The sequence below is a fragment of the Vicugna pacos genome, chromosome 31 (assembly GCF_048564905.1).
Source record: "Vicugna pacos chromosome 31, VicPac4, whole genome shotgun sequence".
Taxonomy (NCBI): Eukaryota; Metazoa; Chordata; class Mammalia; order Artiodactyla; family Camelidae; genus Vicugna; species Vicugna pacos.
Window position 1 is genome coordinate 25,475,342 of NC_133017.1, and position 13,868 is coordinate 25,489,209.

General features: G+C 61.4%; 1 protein-coding gene across 6 annotated transcripts in view; it reads right to left on the reverse strand.

Annotated features, from left to right (window-relative positions):
* Nucleotides 1–2,906: 2,906 nt before the first annotated feature.
* Nucleotides 2,907–13,868, reverse strand: part of SECISBP2 (SECIS binding protein 2) — a 38,568-nt gene continuing 27,606 nt past the window's right edge. For 5 of the 6 annotated variants that reach the window (XM_072952672.1, XM_072952670.1, XM_072952668.1 and 2 more), the window contains 7 exons: nt 13,410–13,576; nt 12,654–12,765; nt 11,164–11,287; nt 10,312–10,532; nt 4,596–4,750; nt 4,133–4,325; nt 2,907–3,786 (listed from right to left, as the gene is read on the reverse strand). In XM_072952672.1, the coding sequence (XP_072808773.1) occupies nt 3,683–3,786; nt 4,133–4,325; nt 4,596–4,750; nt 10,312–10,532; nt 11,164–11,287; nt 12,654–12,765; nt 13,410–13,576 (1,076 nt within the window). In that variant the 3' untranslated portion in view covers nt 2,907–3,682. The remainder of the gene's footprint in view (nt 3,787–4,132; nt 4,326–4,595; nt 4,751–10,311; nt 10,533–11,163; nt 11,288–12,653; nt 12,766–13,409; nt 13,577–13,868) is intronic. The other variant, XM_072952671.1, reaches the window with a different exon arrangement.

A 13,868-nucleotide genomic window follows, 5' to 3' on the forward strand; every position in this document is an offset into this window, starting at 1 on the left:
TCTTGCAGAGGCGACCCACCAAGAGAGGTGGACCAGAGAGCTCGCCGCCTGGAGGGCCGTGGTCGGGGAGCATGATCGCATGGTGCAGAGCTGGAGGAAGGCGTGGGTACGTGGCCGGGCCCGGGGGGGGCGGGGTCTGGCTGGACGGCCGCCCCTCTCGGGGCCCGTCCTGCTGGTGCCTCCCCAGGCCCATCGAGCACTTCTGCTTTCTGAAACCCGCACCCCTCCCACCCAGGGCCAATCCCGGGAGGGGAATCAGGACTTTCCAAGTCAGGCAGGACCAGCTGGTTCTGGCAAGATGCCCCCACGGCCACCCTAACCCCAGACAGAGCTCAGACCCTAGGCCCCACGGGGAGCACACAGGACAGGGACTCGGGCCCGCCTGATGCTCCAGGACCTAAAAGACCACGTTGTTCTTTCAGGAAAGCTGCGGCCAGGACGCCTTCTGAGCGCCAGGAGGCAGTGCCCACCCCAAGCCCACGCTGCCATGCACCCTGGCGAGGCCTCCCGCCTGCCGGACACTGCCGTCGGGCTGCGCAGAGAACTTGGAGCCCCGAGTGGACCCGCGACAGTTGCCAGAATGTCTCCTTCTTATTTAGGTGCTTAGAGGGGACAGGAGGGCCTGTCTGGCAGACGCAGGAAACCAAGGCGACTAACAAGCTACAAACAGAAACTGCTTCAGACAGTAGCGTGTGTGATGGCTCCTGTCTCCTCCTCAGGTCACGCCATGTGACCACACGATTGGGCCGCCCCCCGGAGCAGCCGGCGGTGGTGGCCCCTCCTGACGGCTGCTTCTCGCCACCTTCACTTAGCCATGTGACTCCAAGAAACGCCGCCCAGCGACAGGGGAGGTGAGGCTCCAAATGACAGGAATTTCTCTTAAACCTTGAGGGCGAAGGTGCAAACCCAGAAGCTGACACGGACGTGGGGAGACCGTCGAGTTCTGGCCTGCCCGCTAGAGGTCCGAGCGTGCACCTGTCCCCGCGGCTGCAGCCTGGGCACCAGGCTCGCCTGCAGGGAAGAGCCAGCAGGCCAGCTGTGCACGTGTCCCCGGCCGCAGCCCCTCCTCTCACAGCGGGGCGAGCCCACGAGGCTGAGCTGCGGGGCCTCCGGTCCACACTGCAGCCGGGACCGTGTGTGTGTGTGTGTGTGTGTGTGCGCGCGCGCGCGCAAGCGTGTACACGTGTGAGCACGAGGGCCCGTGTGTGTGTGTGTGCGCGCAAGCGTGTGCACGTGTGAGCACGAGGGCCCGTGTGTGTGTGCGCAAGCGTGTGCACGTGTGAGCACGAGGGCCCAGGCCTAACGCTGCTCCGCGCAGCAGCTCGCAGACATCTGCTTGTGGAATGACAGCTTTTACCAGAATGCAGTCTACTGTAAAACCAAAACTTCTGTTAACAAAGCGCTGCTTCTCCTGTGAGCCCGGTCTCCTCAGCCTCATGACGCAGCCTCTTTCCAGACCCCCTTGTTCTGAAGCTGGGCACCTTCCTACGGAGTAGCACACACTTCCGGCCAGTCACCTCCAGGATCCGATGTGAGCAAGGCTCTCAGGACGGCTGGCTTTCGGGTTCAGGTCGCCCTGGCGGCCCACCCCGCCTTACCCCTCTCCCCTCCTGCCCAGGCGCTGCCCGTCTTGCCAACAGATGCCGATCTGGCCCACAGAGCATCACAGCCAGGGACATAGTTTTTGGTAAACCTCCCTCAGCTCTCGCCGTGACTCCTGTGCGCACCTGTGCTGAGCGAGCTGCACTGAGCTGGGCCCATTCCTGCTGCTGTCAGCCCCCCTTCTCCACGCCCCACAGCACTGAAACACTAGGTCACCGTCACATCGACGGGCCGTGCGCGGGTGGGGAATGTGGTTACGAGGTTGACTTCTGATTCTCTGAATTGTTGGAAAAAAATAAAGAGTTCTACATCTGCTCTGTGAGGCGTGTTTGCACCCGGGAGGCCCCGTGGGTCCCTGCGGCACCGTCAGCACAGCGTGGGTCGCTGTGACCCCTGCAGTGGTGGCCCCTGCCAGGAAGGTGGCAGCACGACCAGGGCAACCGGGCGGTCAGTCACACCAGCAGCAGGCTCCCTCGGGAGCCGAAGGCGATGTTAAAACCCCACCCCTCGCTCAGCTCACCTGCACACACCCCTCGGCCCGAGGCCTCGGGCGCTCTGGCAGCCCCGCGTCTCCAGCAGAGACTTTTATGATTCTAGGTTGCTGGGTGCAGCTGACAGCTGTTTAGTTTTCTCCCTACAAATTCATTTTGGAACCTTTATTCTCAAGTAATCTCTGATTGTCTAACCTACTACAGCCGACTAGCTACGTGCTGACACAGCGTGGGCAGGGAAGACCGCACTGGTTCCTCCTGGGGAGAAACCCGCGGACGGGACGGAGGGCTTGGTCAACCAGGTGGCACGTCACCCGTTTAAACAGCTCAGAAAGTGTACGGAAGAGCAGGGCGCACACTAGGAACAACGGGTCCCGGATGAGAGGGCAGATCAGTGCTGCACAGACGGCCCCCACCTCACTCCCGGCCCCGGCCTCGTTTCCGACTCACTGTCCCGCGTTTATCTGCTCGTCACAGGCCACTCACTCTCAGGAGTGCACTTGGCGTGACTGCATCCGACTCAGCATTTTCAAGGCCCACGCAAGCCCTGCTGGCTTGACAAGCACAGAGCAGAGAGTCTGTTCCCGCCATCTCCCACGTGACAGGCACGCGGGCGGCTGGACGAGGCGGGTCAGCAACGGGGCCGCCAAGGGCCTGACGCTCAGCAGTCACTGCTGCGAGACCCAGGAGGTGTGAGTCTGGGCGCAGGGAACTTCTCCCTGCTCGCCCCCTTCCGTTCAGAGACGATGCCCTGAAGTCCCAGATCAGGACAAGGGGACCGCTGACTAGCCCGAGACAGGCAGAGCCCCCAGCGAAGTTAAATAATCACTCTTTATTCAAAATAAATAAGCTTCTTCCAGGAAAACACAGGAGTGACTGCTGTCCTTCTGGCCTCTAGGACAGAGACCACATCCAGGATGTGTTCATTTACAAAAGAAAGACTCTGAAGATTATCAAAACTGAAATTTAGCAACTTCAATACACAGTGTTCCTTTGAAAAATTAAGAATAAACAGAGTAATTCATGTCAAAAGGTCACAGGTCAGAGAACCGATTTTCCTTCTGAGGCTCACTGTAGCAAACCCTTCAAGTATCCCCTAAATTTTCTGGCTGAAAAGCCACATCCTGAGAAAGGCACCCCACCGTGCCTCCTGTCCCAACACTGACCCCCCGCAGGGCCCGTCCGGCAGCGTCCCCGGGGCTGTGCTGGGTCACCGGCACTCAGAGCCTCCCAGCCACATCCCCTCAGCCCACCGCTGCTTCCCACAGCCACCCTGGCCCAGCTGCCCCGCAACGCCGACGCGTCTCCTGAGCGGCAGGTGCTCTGAGCGCCGCCCCCACCCCGGCCCCCTCCAGCCTCACTGCGCTCAAGGGCCAAAGCTGTGCCCCAAGGCTTTTCGAAAAGGTCTCCGCCAGCCTACGGAGAGCCCGCCCGTGGGGCCCGGGGACGCCGGCAGACACTGCTGGGTGGCTTCCAATTGAACAGTCATAAAAACACGCGTGGTCAACAAAGATCTGAGAAGAAAAAGGCCCCAAAGTCTTTCAAACCCCTCCTTACTCCCAATGCACACACACAGGACAGAACTCTTCTTACAAATTCAAGTTCATCATCTGAGAGGTCGAAGCCTCCAGCGACGTCTCCAGTTCCAGGGCACGTCGGCTGTACGCCTCCAGGTGCCTTCTCCAGATTTCAACTGGGAACAGGAAAGCACACAGCTCAGGGACAGGCAGGGACAGGCCGGGAGGCCTCCTGGGAGGCAGGCAGCACCCAGCAGACCGGTCACGGCCAGGACCCCGCCCCGAGCCCCCCGCTGCGACCCCTGTGAGCAGCATCGGTCCCCGCAGCGCACAGCGGCCTTGACAACGGCCCGCGGGGGACACAGCTGTCCTCAAGGCCACCCCCTTTGCGTGCTGCCTGACCCGAGGTCTGTCTGAGACACCCGCTGACCAGCCCTCCCAAGTCTGAACCCAGCCTAATGGGGCCTGAGAGGCAGCTCGAAGACCTAGAGGGCGCTCAGCCGCCCCCCACCCCGCACTCACTGTAGCATTGCTCCTCTTCCCCGGCGGGGGCTGGGGGCCCGTCCTCCGTGGAGAGGTTGGGCCCCTGCACGGGTGGGCTGGCCGGGGCCTGGGGCCCGGGAGCCGCCGCCAGCTCCCGGTGCACGTTCTCCAGCATGGCCTTGTACGACTGCCGGGCCGCCATCGTCAGCTCAACCATCTTGTGGAACTGGTCCTTGGGCAGAAACGAGAGCACAGGTGATGTCCCCCAACCACAGAGGACACGGCCCCCTGCAAACTGGCGACGGCGCCCTCCACAGGGATGCCTCCAGCCTGCTGTGAGCCCAGAGCTCTCAGAATCCCAAGCCCGTGCTGCTAAGGAAACAAGGCCGCCAAGGCGGCTGCCTCCGGCCCGGGGCCCTCGGGCTGCCTCCCCGGAGGAAGGCAGGCAAGCCCCACCTCCCCCGAGCACTGGCGGACAGGCCGCGCCCCGTCCCCGCCTCACCTGGGCCCCATCGTAGCTGAAGACCCCCACCACGCTGACGGGGACCGCCTTGTTCAGGCTGCGCCCCAGCGCTTTGCGGTTGAGGGCAAACACGAACGGGATGTTCTGCTCGCAGGCGTGGTCGATGATGCTGTGCAGCGTGTCGTCCAGCCCACCTGGTCGAGGGAACAGACACGGCAGGAGTGCGTCACACGAGCACGCTGGCCGCAGCAGTCGCTAAGGGCTCTTCCCGCCAGATGGCAACACTCCCAGCGACCTCCTTCCTCTGCCAGCGTCCCGGGCCAGGCTCCACCGGGAAACTCCAGGGCAAGTACATTACTGCTCTGGGCCACGGGGAAGAAGCCAACTCTCCAAAAGAGACGCCTCTCATGGAATCAAGCCTGCCCATGTCGAGTCAACAGCGAGCGCTGTTTATGGCGGGAAGTGAACACTTAGGCGCCAGGCCGCGGTCTATCTACCTCGCGTGGATTAGCTCCTGAATCCTCAGGAAACCCTACACCTCGCTGAAAGATGAAAATCTGGAGCCTGAGAGGTCACTGGGCACCTGCCCAGAGTCTCCAGCCCTCCACCTGACCTCCCAGCGAGGCCCTGGCTGGGGGCTGGTGGCGGTGGGGCTGGGGAGGAGGGCGGAGCTGGGGAACAGGGACACCACGAGCAGGAAGAGGGGTGAAGGGGCTCTGTGTGGGGTGACGGCCTCCCGAGTCAGAAACCCAGCAGCGCTGCAGGGACAGAACCAACAAGGAATCACATCTGGGTGTCTGCGCACAAGTAACACAGACACCAGTCTGCACGCACGCAGGCGTCATCCGGCCAGAACGGAAAACAGAAGAGATGGCTCCACTTCCAACAGCAGCCAGAGTCCCAACAGGTGGCAACAACCGTACCAAGAAACTGAGGGATTTACGGAGCAACTTCAACGTGCTGGTGATTAGACTGTCCACACACAAGGCACCGCGACTCCGGGATGGACGATCCAGGGTGATCACATGTCAATTCTCCGTTAAAACTACAAGAACGTGGTAACGGGACGCAGGGTGGCAGAAGGGAGGGCCCGGAAATGACCCAAACGCGCGGAAGCAGGGCGGGTCAGCAGGGGCATCTGGAAGCCCCGGAGGCGGCGGAGCAGCGACAGCGGGGCGGCCCCCGCGAGGCCCCACCCGAAACACATTCTCCCTGAGCACACAAAAATGAAAACACGGAAAACCCAGGAAAGAGCAATGGAAAAATAAACCTTGGACAATCGTGGAGAAGGTCGAGGAATAACATAAAACCTGGATGCAATGAAAACAAGAGTAAACACACCAGCACACACACCTCAAGCCTCTGCGTGGCCAAAACCAGGTGTAAAGAAAAATGAGCAAATGACACCCTAGAAAAATACTCCTCAACTCTCACCCAAAGCACTCTTACTATAAAAAACAGTACATGCACACAAAACAGACGGACCTCCCAAGGCAGAGAATCAACAATTCAGAGAAAACACCAAGTCCGTACACAAGTGGACCGTGCTCCAAGTCTCCCCACAGGAAAGCGGGCGGGGGTCCGGGAGGCAGGTGGCACGCGCCTTAGCCTTACGGGTGCAGGTGCCCTGTTCCTCTGGGAATGCGCCCACAGAGACATTCACACGGGCAAGAAGCCACGGCGTGCAAGGGCGTCCTTGTTTACGGCTGCAGAAATCCGAAGGCAGCTAAGTGTCCAACAGCAAGAGACTATGTGGCCGGAGAAAAGGGAGGGTCCCGAAACACACTGTGATGCTAAAAAGAGCAAGGCACAACTGGGGCCCAGGATGCCAGATCTCACACACACACACTCTCACACACACACACGTGCGCACGTACGGAATATCAAGGACACGTCAAAATATGACAAAGGGGGTTGCGTCCGGGACGTGGGAACAATCTGGGGGACTCACTCGCCAAGGGACACTACTAGGCGCTGAACCCCACCCCCGGCACGGCCAGCTGCTTGAGCCTAGCGCCTGGAAGGGGGTCACAGCGTGGCTCCGCCCCAGGTCCTCAGCAAGCTGACCCCTGCGCACACACTACCCACGACGCCCGCATGAGAAGGAAGACTTCCCAGCGTGTCCTGTCACCTGGCACCTGGTCACGTGTGACTGCCCAATTTTCTCTGAAAAGAGCAACTTCTCAAATGCACGTCCCCCTGCTCGGTGGGAACCGGGAACTCACTCCAGCTGGCTTGACTGGGGATCCGTGCGTAGGCCCCACCTCCCTTAAACCTGCCCACCCCCGCCCAGGGCCACCTAAAGAATGTGAAAGGTGCTGAGGGAGCCCCTCAGGGGCACGGACGTTAAAGAAGAGCCCCAGTTCCGGGCAGGCTGGGCGCCGGGGGGACGAGGACGGAGCTGAGGCTGGGAGCTGGGGAGACAGAGGTGAGGCTGGGAGCCAGGGGGACGGGGATGGAGGTGAGGCTGGGCGCCGGGGGGACGGGGACGGAGCTGAGGCTGTGTTCCTCACAGTGCGGTGTTTTCAGCTCATCACGGGACACTGACTGAGCCTCTCAGACGCCGGCCTCGTGGCCTCTCACGCCTGGCACCCACCCCAGCCCGGACATGACAGCAGACGTGACTCCGGCAGGTGCAGGGAAGAGCTGCCACAGGGCCAACTGGGCAGCTGCTGGCCTTAGGAAGGGCAGCTTGTGCGGCCGACCCCTGGCTGGCACCTGAGCTTGGGCTTTGGGAGCGCCGCCCCCACCTCTGATGAGAATGGCTCCTGTGCCCAAAACACGAGAGCGAACAGAGGGTGATGCTTTCCTTCTGTGAGTCTGGGATCTCGGCACATGCCAGGCAGTGGGCGCCCACATGGCCAGCCCCGGTAAAAACCCGGGCTGCGCGAGTCTCTGAGGAGCTCCCCTGGTGGATGACACGACACTTCACACGTGCGTCACACCTCATTTGGGGAGGATTCAGCGTGTCCTGTTTGACGCGCCTGGGAGAAGATGCTGGAAGCGTCCGATGCTTTCCTGACCCCCAGCCCACGTCTCCAGTGAGAGCTGAGAGCACTTCTAAGTGCCAACTTCTCAACCTAAAACACGCAAATGCTCAGAGAAACAACTGCCACTTAAAGTTTAAGTTCAGAATTATTAGGCAAAATGCTGCTCAGAGCAAATACAGCATTTTAACAGAATCCCAGGCTGTAACACTACGTTCTACCTCTAAAGTGACCGCAACCCACTGGCTATCAAGGAACATTCGTAAGACACATAATCAAGTTCCTTGTGCCCCAAAGCAAATCAACAGAGGGATGAATGAGCACACAACGTACTGTGAACCCCTAGCACGCCCTCGGGACGCCGTCAGCACGCTCCCAGCGTCAGAGGAGAGGAGTGGGGCTCACAGGGAAGACGGGGCGGACCGTCAGATGAATACATCCATCCCCGTTTTTTGGTGTGTCTTTCAAGGATGAAAATCCCCAGAAGAATGCGAGAGAAGAGCAAAAACATTTCTGGAAGCTGAGATGCACACAGCTGACTAAGCCAGGGGGAAAACACCCAGGACCAGCCGCCTACACCCTAGAATTCACCGCCCAGAGCTTGCCAACTAGCTGGCAGCGCCAGCTTCACAAGTCCAGAGGGAGCTCAGAGATTCAGGGTGCAGCTCAGATGAGGTGGCAGCAAGCTGGTGCCCAGGCCCACTTCACCCAGGCGGCCAACCCAGCACTGGGCAGCAGGCCTGAGCGACACTGGACCCCACGCTCCCAGCAGGAGGTACGAGGTTCTCCTCCAAGGCATGTGGAGGCAGAGAGCTGGCCCTTGGGGTGCTTTCCAACAGGGCGGAGACCCCGCCACCCTCCTACAGCAGAGGGTGGCCGCCTGGGGTCCCTGAGCAGCAGCACCACCCGAGAACTTGCCAGGAACGCAGAGCTGGGGGCCGCTGTATCCGCATCCTCTCCAGCCTCCTGGGTGACTCTGATGCTCACTGCGGTTTGAGAGCCCCTGCCCCACAGAGCAGCTCCAGGCCTGTAAATGCCAGCCACACCCCCAGGTTTCCATCAGCTGCAGTGGCTCTTAACAGACAGACAGACAGACAGACAGACAGGTGGACCCGGACGTGTGCAGAGACATCCACCATGAGACCATGGTGGTCCCTCTGGAGACCACCTGGTCTTCCCTGGAAAGGGAAGCCGTTTGCGGAGAAGGAAGCTTCACGTCACCGCGGTTCTCAGGGAGGTAATCCCCCAGAGGCAACAGCAGCTGCGACACACACAGAACCTGCAGAGAACGACACACACAGCTCCCAGAGATGAAAACCTCCACAGAAAGCTTCAAAGACAGGGCTGGAAAGTCTCTACTGAAACCAAGACCAAAAGAAAAGAGGTGGAAGGAAGAGGAGGGAGTCACAGGAGGCCAGCGGGCCCGGCACCCCGCGCACGGGTCCGGGAGGCGCTCCCAGCGGCACGTCGGGGGGAGGACACGGAGCACAACCTGCAGCGCGTCCCAGCACCCCGAGCACAGGGAAGAACGGTGGAAAAGCCACAGATCAGGAAGGCTGGACACCAAGCCCCACCTCCCAGATGTGCTGCCCGCACCCCTTCTCCCAGCCCGAGGCCTGGGAACCAACACACGGCACACCCCGACGGGAGGCGGGGAGGCCGACCAGGCTGCCGGAGGCCCGATGCACCCCCGGATCACGGGAGGCCCGGGCAGCCGGCCGAGAGCCCGAGGGACGGGCCACGTCACGCCCAGCGCCTGCCACAGGACTACGGGGGGGACGCTGCCAGACACAGCCAGACGGGCAGGTCCCCGAGGCTCCGTCCCGAGGGCGGGGACTGGACCTGCCCCGAGCCAGAACGAGGACAAGCCCGCGGGGCTGGCAGTGAGTCCGGAAGCAGCAACCGGAAACGCTGAGCACCAGGATCTGGGCTGGCTCCCTGGAGGTGGGGCTCCAGCCAAGCTGAACTCTACACCCCCGCGAGGACTGGCACCAGGGAGGGACTCTGAACATGCAGACAACACGGAGGACCACTGTCTGAGTGACGGCGTTCTGCTCCCAACTACCAACCTCTCTACCACGCGGCCCAAGAAGGACGTAGAACAGACCAGCGAGGGTCGACGGGGAGACTTCATCATAGGCATCCGTCTGGTGATCACCTCGCCCGGCGTACCACACCCACAGAACAGAGCCAGTACCCCAGCTGCAGTGGGAGGGCGAGTGCTTGGACAAACCCACACCAGTAAAGAGTGGCCGGATGACTTACAGACCGAGCAAGTAAACTTCAAATGCACAAGGGAGGAGGGTGTAGCTCAGGGACAGAGCGCTTGCCCAGCAGGCGCGAGGTCCTGGGTTCCATCCCCGGGGCCTCCATGAAAAAACAAATACACCTAATGACCTCCCCCAACCAAAAAGATAGTCGTAAAAAATAAAACGGATGGAAGCCCACAGCTGCCATCACAAACCCGTGCGGTGTGTGCAAGCGCCCCTCCCCAGCCCCAGAGCACACCGGGGAGGCACCCCGCACGCCCCGTGACGGACGTGCAGCCTTTCCTGCCGCCAGAGGCTCGCAGGGGCCAACCCAATACACACCATGGGGACCACAGGAGCCCGGCCACCTCACAGAGCAAGACCCTTAGGGACCATACGAACTTTGGGAACAAATTACTCCATGACAAGAACACAAAACAAACCGTGCTGCCGCAGCCTGGGCCGGACCCCAGCTGCGGCGCAGGCACGGGGCCCGCCAGGGACGTGCGGCGCCCTTACCTTTCGACTGGATCTTCTCACAGTTGGGGGAGATGATGACGCATTTCAGCTTTTTGAGCTTCAGGTGCTTGAGGACTTCCCGCAGCCCCAGCACGAGGCGGCGCTTGGCCTTGGCCTTGACCGGGTCTTTCTGGTACATCCGGTCTTGGAAACGCACCAGCTCTTTCAGCAGATCCGTGACACACGCGTCTACCTCCTTACTGAGCACCTGGCTGCAGTAACTGGAAGAAGCGTCAGAGACAGTCAGCTCTCTGCCGGCCGTGACACTCAGCGCGGCTGCCGCCACTCCTCAGATGAGGGACGTGACAGCACGTCCCCCCACCCCCAACAAACCACGCTTCGACCAACACCACTAGTCAGAAAGGTGGAACTCCTCGCTAATGTGACTTTAAGGAAGGTAAGGATGGAGGCATCCTCCCGCGCCCCCAACTGCAAGGACAGAGACCTCCACCCTGCTCTCCAGCACAGCCCCACTGCGCCCTGACCACGGCTGCTCCCCGTGAAAACAAACGCCTCAGGGAGTTTACGGTGCAGGAAAGTGGGAAGGAAGGAGGCAGAGCTCCCTAAAAAACGACGCAGAGAAATTAAACCACAAGAGGGAAACCAGATGTCAGGAGCTGTCACCTCATGACCTGTCACCTCACGACCCGTCTCCCCAAGCGCACCTCTGGCATCACGTCACTAGGACAAAGACGTCGCAAGACGTCAGGGAGCTCTCTGCGTGTTATGACTAGGCCCTGGGCCCTGGGGCCCAGCCTTGCAGCTTTGCTGCGCTGAGCACGCCAGGCGGAGAGTTGAATGCTCAATGTGAGTGTCCCCGGCCCCGCGCGGGCACAGCCCCGGCTCACTCACTCCCGGAACCGTCGGCTGTGGATCCTGGGGCGGGCCTCCGCCTCCCTCTGGAGCTCAGCTCCCGGCTGCTCTTCGGACTTGCTCTCCTCCACAGGAGCACAGGACACCGACTCTTCCGATCCCCCTGGAGTTTCAGAGAAAGAAGTCACGGCCTGGCACCTGCAGGGCCCTGCGCACAGACCGAGGGGGCCTGGCGACAGGAATGCCCGACAGCGCCTCCGCGGGCGGTGTCACCAGAGCGGCCAGCCTCGGCTGCCGAGCATCACGGAGGCAGAGGAATGACCGGAATGGCCTGGGAAAAACAGAAGAACCGAGCAACTCTCTGCACTGCCTGGAGGTGCCTCCCCGCCCTTAATTTAGTTTTTCACTTACTTTTATTGTGGCAAATGTTCACAAAATTTGCCATTTTACCCATTTTTAAATGTGTGGTTCAGTGGCCAAACTTATTAATTTTGAAATTGAACTTGAAGTTTATATCCATCAGTTTTAAAAGCAGGTTTTTAGTTCTGAATTTTTTTGCACTTAAATGCTTGAGACTGCTCCTTTATCAAACAACCTTAAAAAAAGAGCTGAATGTCAGCATCTGAACTGGGAGAGCCACAACAGGTGTGTTTAAGCACGTCAGGCAGGATTCAGCAACAGCTCACAGCACCTCAAGGGTCACTTCTAGAGACTTCCGAAGCACAAGTGCACCAGGAGGAGGAGCCCACCCATCAGGAGAGACAGCAGACGTCCAGGGAGCCATGCGGCAGGAGCCTCTAGGGCTGGAGGGCCACGGACCCAGGCCTGGGCTCTGCCCGGGGAAATGCCAGCCGGAGGGGTGCTCACGTCCTCGGCACACACCCCATGCCACCACAGCCACCCAGCTTCTAGCAGCCCCCACGTGGAAACTCCCAGAACACCCCTCGCCACCGGGCACGTCCCTACGCCTGGATGCTCTGCAGCAGTGACAACCGGGAATGATCTCTGCAGGCCACAGACATGCTGCCGGCCGGAGGGGCACACGCTGCAAGGTCCCACAGGGACGAAGGCCGGAGGCTCACGGGTGGGGCGGCAGACAGCGAGGCCTCGGGCCGGGACCACGGCGGGGACCGCGAGGCGGCTATGCTGCTGGACCGGGTGCTGTGGCCACCCCAGCTACGTGCTCATGATCCGCGTGCTGTTCCGAATGTATACGCTTATTTACCCCACGTTTTTGTAGGATCCCACGCCTCTCGCACTCGTGGGGAAGTAGCTTTGCAGTGAACGGTGTCACGTCCCAAGGCCACTTCAAATCGCGAGCACCATCGGAGGCCACGGAGCTCACGCCTGGGGCCCCACCCACACCGACCCGCGGGGACGTCCTCTCACTGTCGGCTGGGAGCTGAAAACTCCCACGTCCCCGAGCCCAGTGCCCAGGGAGCAGGGCGGGGCAGCGCCCTGACGGCTGGCTGTGACACGGCTGTGCCCGCTGGAGGGCTCTTTCAGAAGCCAGTCAGCAGAGCGCCCACCTGAGGGGTCCGGCTGCGCGGGCGCCTGCGCGTCCTCGCCGGCAGAGGCGGGGCTCACGGCATTCTCCTGGAGACGCTGCTGCTTCCTCTCCTGCCGCTCTTTCAAAATGATCTTTAAAATTAAATACACGATTAAAACACCCAATGCCTGCTTCAAACAATGAAGATCTTCCGCAAAATAAGCCGCCCCAGTTCAGCCTGTGGGCAGCGTGCCCGCCGAGGCCCCGCCTCCCCGGTCCCCCCAGGTCCCCCCCCCACCCCCGGGCCCGGCCCAGGAGCAGCCGGCAGCCGGCCCCCAGCCCCGGGTGGGCGGGCTCCGGCCGCCAGGCCCACACAGACGGCCGCTCTTCCACCTGAGACGGACCGCGCCCCCCAGGCGGCTTCGAGAATTAAACCAAAGGACACGCGCCAAGGGGGGCCGTGTGTATGAAGCCTGACCGTCAGGCTGACTGGGAGGATGAGGAAATGCGAGTGAGCACACACTGCCCACACTTCTGGCCCTCCGTCCGCGTCACTCCGCAGTATTAAGACAGTAAATTAAAAAGTAGGACCCCTGCCCCTGCCCCGCCCCCGCCCGCAGCTGGGCACCCGCTCCCCACGCCCCCCCCACTTCCCGGCGCCGCGCGCGCGCACCCGGACGGAGCGCGCGCAGATGACAGGGCGCGAGTCAGGAGGCGGCGCAGGGGCGCGGGCGGGGCGGCAGGGGCGGCAGGGGCGGCCGGGTTCGCGCGCCCAGCTCCCGACGAAGCAGCGCACCTTCTTCAGCGAGGTCGGCCTCTTGGCCTTGGGCACCTCCCTCTGCTTCCCCTTCTTCACCAGGGGCGCGCTGGAGTCCAGGGGGTTGTGCGGGGTCTTCACCGGGCCGGGGCGCTGGCCCTTCTTCCCGGACGCGGACTCCCTGGAGAGGACGGGCACCGCCCCGACTGCAACACAGGGGGAGCCGGGCTCAGGCCGCCGCCGCCGGGCGCCTGCCCGCCCCGCAGCCTCACCCCTCCTCACCAAGCCGCCCTCAGAGGTGGTTCTAGCTGGCAACGGTTCTCAGTGGAATGTACTCTCTTTCGGCAGAGATCCAACACAGTTATCAATCAGTCTGGGAAGAGCCATCTTCCTGTCCCTATACTCAAACCTCGGATGTTTCTCAGTGAAGTCTGATGACGTGCGGGTCTCACTTGTGGACTAAGGATTTTTCCAGGTAGCTTGTACTTAACATGCCTC